The sequence below is a fragment of the Herpailurus yagouaroundi genome, unplaced genomic scaffold (genome assembly GCF_014898765.1).
Source record: "Herpailurus yagouaroundi ecotype Mexico unplaced genomic scaffold, PumYag 429, whole genome shotgun sequence".
In the NCBI taxonomy this organism is placed as follows: domain Eukaryota; kingdom Metazoa; phylum Chordata; class Mammalia; order Carnivora; family Felidae; genus Herpailurus; species Herpailurus yagouaroundi.
Window position 1 is genome coordinate 21,216 of NW_024412646.1, and position 2,700 is coordinate 23,915.

Consider the following 2,700-nt stretch of genomic DNA (forward strand, 5'->3'; position numbering starts at 1 on the left):
TTGTTATGAAAGATGCTTTTGAAACATTTATTAATAAAAGACCTAACAAACCAGCTGAGCTTCTAGGTATGGTTTTCAATTTTATGAAATACGTATTTTATTTTTTATTTTGTTGTTTTAAATTACGTAAGAGGAGTTCAGTTTGACCTCCTAGTTTGTCATAATATTGCCAGATTGACTATCAATGTTTTTAATAAACCATTTCTCTCAACTTTAGTGTTCACAAGACTTGGTTCCTTTGTTTAATAGTAACCCAGCCCTTTGGAAGCTCATGTGTCTTTAGCGTCCTATAAAATTATCAGTTTTTCTTATCAGTAGATAAGACTCATTTTAAAATAAATGAAAGCTTTCCTTACTGTCATGAAACCTAATGATTTTATATTATAAGGGATATCTTTTTGCTGACATAAAAACTTGAAACACAGTATCAATTTGATAGTTCAAGAAACTTGAAACAAATTATCAATTTGATTTTTCAAGAACAATAAATTATTTAAATGAGTATAATCAACGCTTAATAAGTCCTTAAGACTTTGGGATTAATATAATCTCAGTTTCATGCAATATCTTGCAATATTTTGTTTTTTTAAATAGATTAGGGGCATGGTAGTGAGGAAATGAACTGTATTGTAATATTTGGTCATTGAGGTTATAGAAATATAAGAATATCAGTGTAGAACTTACAGGAAGTAATTTATCTTTTTCTGCCACTCATCTGTCCGTTAAGTCACTTATTCATTTTTTGTTTCGTGAAAAGTAACGCACCTCACTCTGGGGGAAAGTATTTGCTTGAATAAATGGTTTTTGTTCATATACATACTTGAAAATATAGCATTACTTAGAAAATTATTGTTTTACATTTTAGCAAAGTATGTGGATTCAAAACTTCGCACAGGTAACAAAGGAGCTACGGATGAAGAACTTGAAGAATTATTAGCTAAAGTGGTAATTTTATTTAGGTTTATTCATGGTGAGTAATTTGGTTTAAATGTCTATTTAAAAGTTTAAAAAAATGATAACATTGTGGAAGTAGAAAGCACTAAGTGCAAATCCCAACCTAAATTGAACTCAAATAATGTTTTCTGGTGGTAAAACTGGTAACTTTAAAAAGCTAACAATTCAGTGGCAGTAAGTATGTTCACATGATTGTGCAGCCATCACAATTACTTAATCTCAAAAATTTCAGTATAAACTCCATACACATTAAGCAGTCATTTCTCACTTCCTTCTTGCCTTCAGCTTCTGGAAACCAAAAATTTGACTGCTCTCTATCTGAACTTAAGTGTTCCGAGATGCTTTATGTAAATGCATTCAGATAATACGTAACCATCCGTTTCACTTGCTATTTTCAGATGTATTGAATATAGTGTCTCATTTAATTTTCTGCCATTTTGCATTTTCCATCTTTGACGTTAAGGTGTTTTTCCTTAAATGTTACAGACAAAGATGTTTTTGAAGCCTTCTACAAAAAAGATTTAGCAAAACGTCTCTTACTTGATAAGAGTGCTTCAGTTGATGCAGAAAAGTCAATGCTGTGCAAACTTAAACAAGGTGTGTGTCTTGACAGGTATATTGTCTGTTTCAGTCATGTTTTTATTTTGGCTTTTGTGTTTCCTGAATCTGGGTGGAGAACTATGATTTCATTTCACTGTTTACCTCTCATTTGGTCAAGAGCTTGTTCTACACATCATTTTACAAACTACTAGTTTAATGTGGTTATCCAAAAGTGTATGCACTCATTTGGCAGCTCTGTCATCATCTTTATGTGTTCCCACAGGCAGGTTATTTTAAGATTTGGATTTATAAATTTAGGGCATTGGCTAAACTCTGGATAAGGTGGGATCATCCCACAAACATAAGTAAAAAGTAAGAGAAGCATGAAGATGTATAAAAAGGCAGTTTAACCTAGTCAGAAAATTGAGGACAGTTTCTTTAAGGAAGCATGATTGAAATACAATGTGGAGATACAGAAATGTTGATGGTGATAGCAGAAGTGAGTCCATGCTAGAAAGAGTTTAGCAATTTGAAACGCTGGGGAATCAGAATAATCAGAGAAGAACACACAAGAGCAGTCATAAAGGCTAAACTGAAAAGTTAATAGGTGTAAGATTTTGCTTGACCTTGGAGACGTTGTCTGTGATACTGTTTTGTACCCTGGAAGCAGGATTATTTAAAGAATTTGAAATAAGTTGTAGGAGTACTAATTTCTTTCTTTTTTTCTTTGTATTTTTTTCAGGTTTTTATTTAAATTTCAGTTAGTTAAAATACAGTGTAATAATAGTTTCAGGTGTACAATTGTGATTCATAATTTCCATACAACACCCACGGCTCATCAAAATAAGTGTCCTCTTTAATCCGCATTACCCATTTAACCCATCTCGCACTCACCTCCCCCTCCGGTAACCATCATTGTGTTCTCTGTAGTGAAGAGTCTGATTTGCCATCCATCTTTTTTTTCGTCTACTATGTTTATCTGTTTTGTTTCTTAAATTCCACACATTAGTGAAATTATACAGTATTTGTCATTCTCTGACTTCATAATCCACTCTAGCTCCATACATGTTGCTGCAAATGGCAAAATTTCATTCATTTTGATGCAGACCCCCCCCCAGACACACACACACGTCAGTGGGGTGGGGCGGGGGAGAGAAGGAGAGAGAGAGAGGGAAGGAGAGAGAGAGAGAGAGAGAGAGAGAGAGA

At 33.5% G+C, this 2,700-nt stretch overlaps 1 protein-coding gene across 1 annotated transcript in view; it reads left to right on the forward strand.

Annotated features, from left to right (window-relative positions):
- Nucleotides 1-5: 5 nt before the first annotated feature.
- LOC121022698 (cullin-4B-like) overlaps nt 6-2,700 on the forward strand; it is a 53,377-nt gene continuing 50,682 nt past the window's right edge. The window contains exons 1-3 of the mRNA XM_040464103.1: nt 6-66; nt 866-970; nt 1,441-1,551. Coding sequence (XP_040320037.1) covers nt 6-66; nt 866-970; nt 1,441-1,551 — 277 coding nt within the window. The remainder of the gene's footprint in view (nt 67-865; nt 971-1,440; nt 1,552-2,700) is intronic.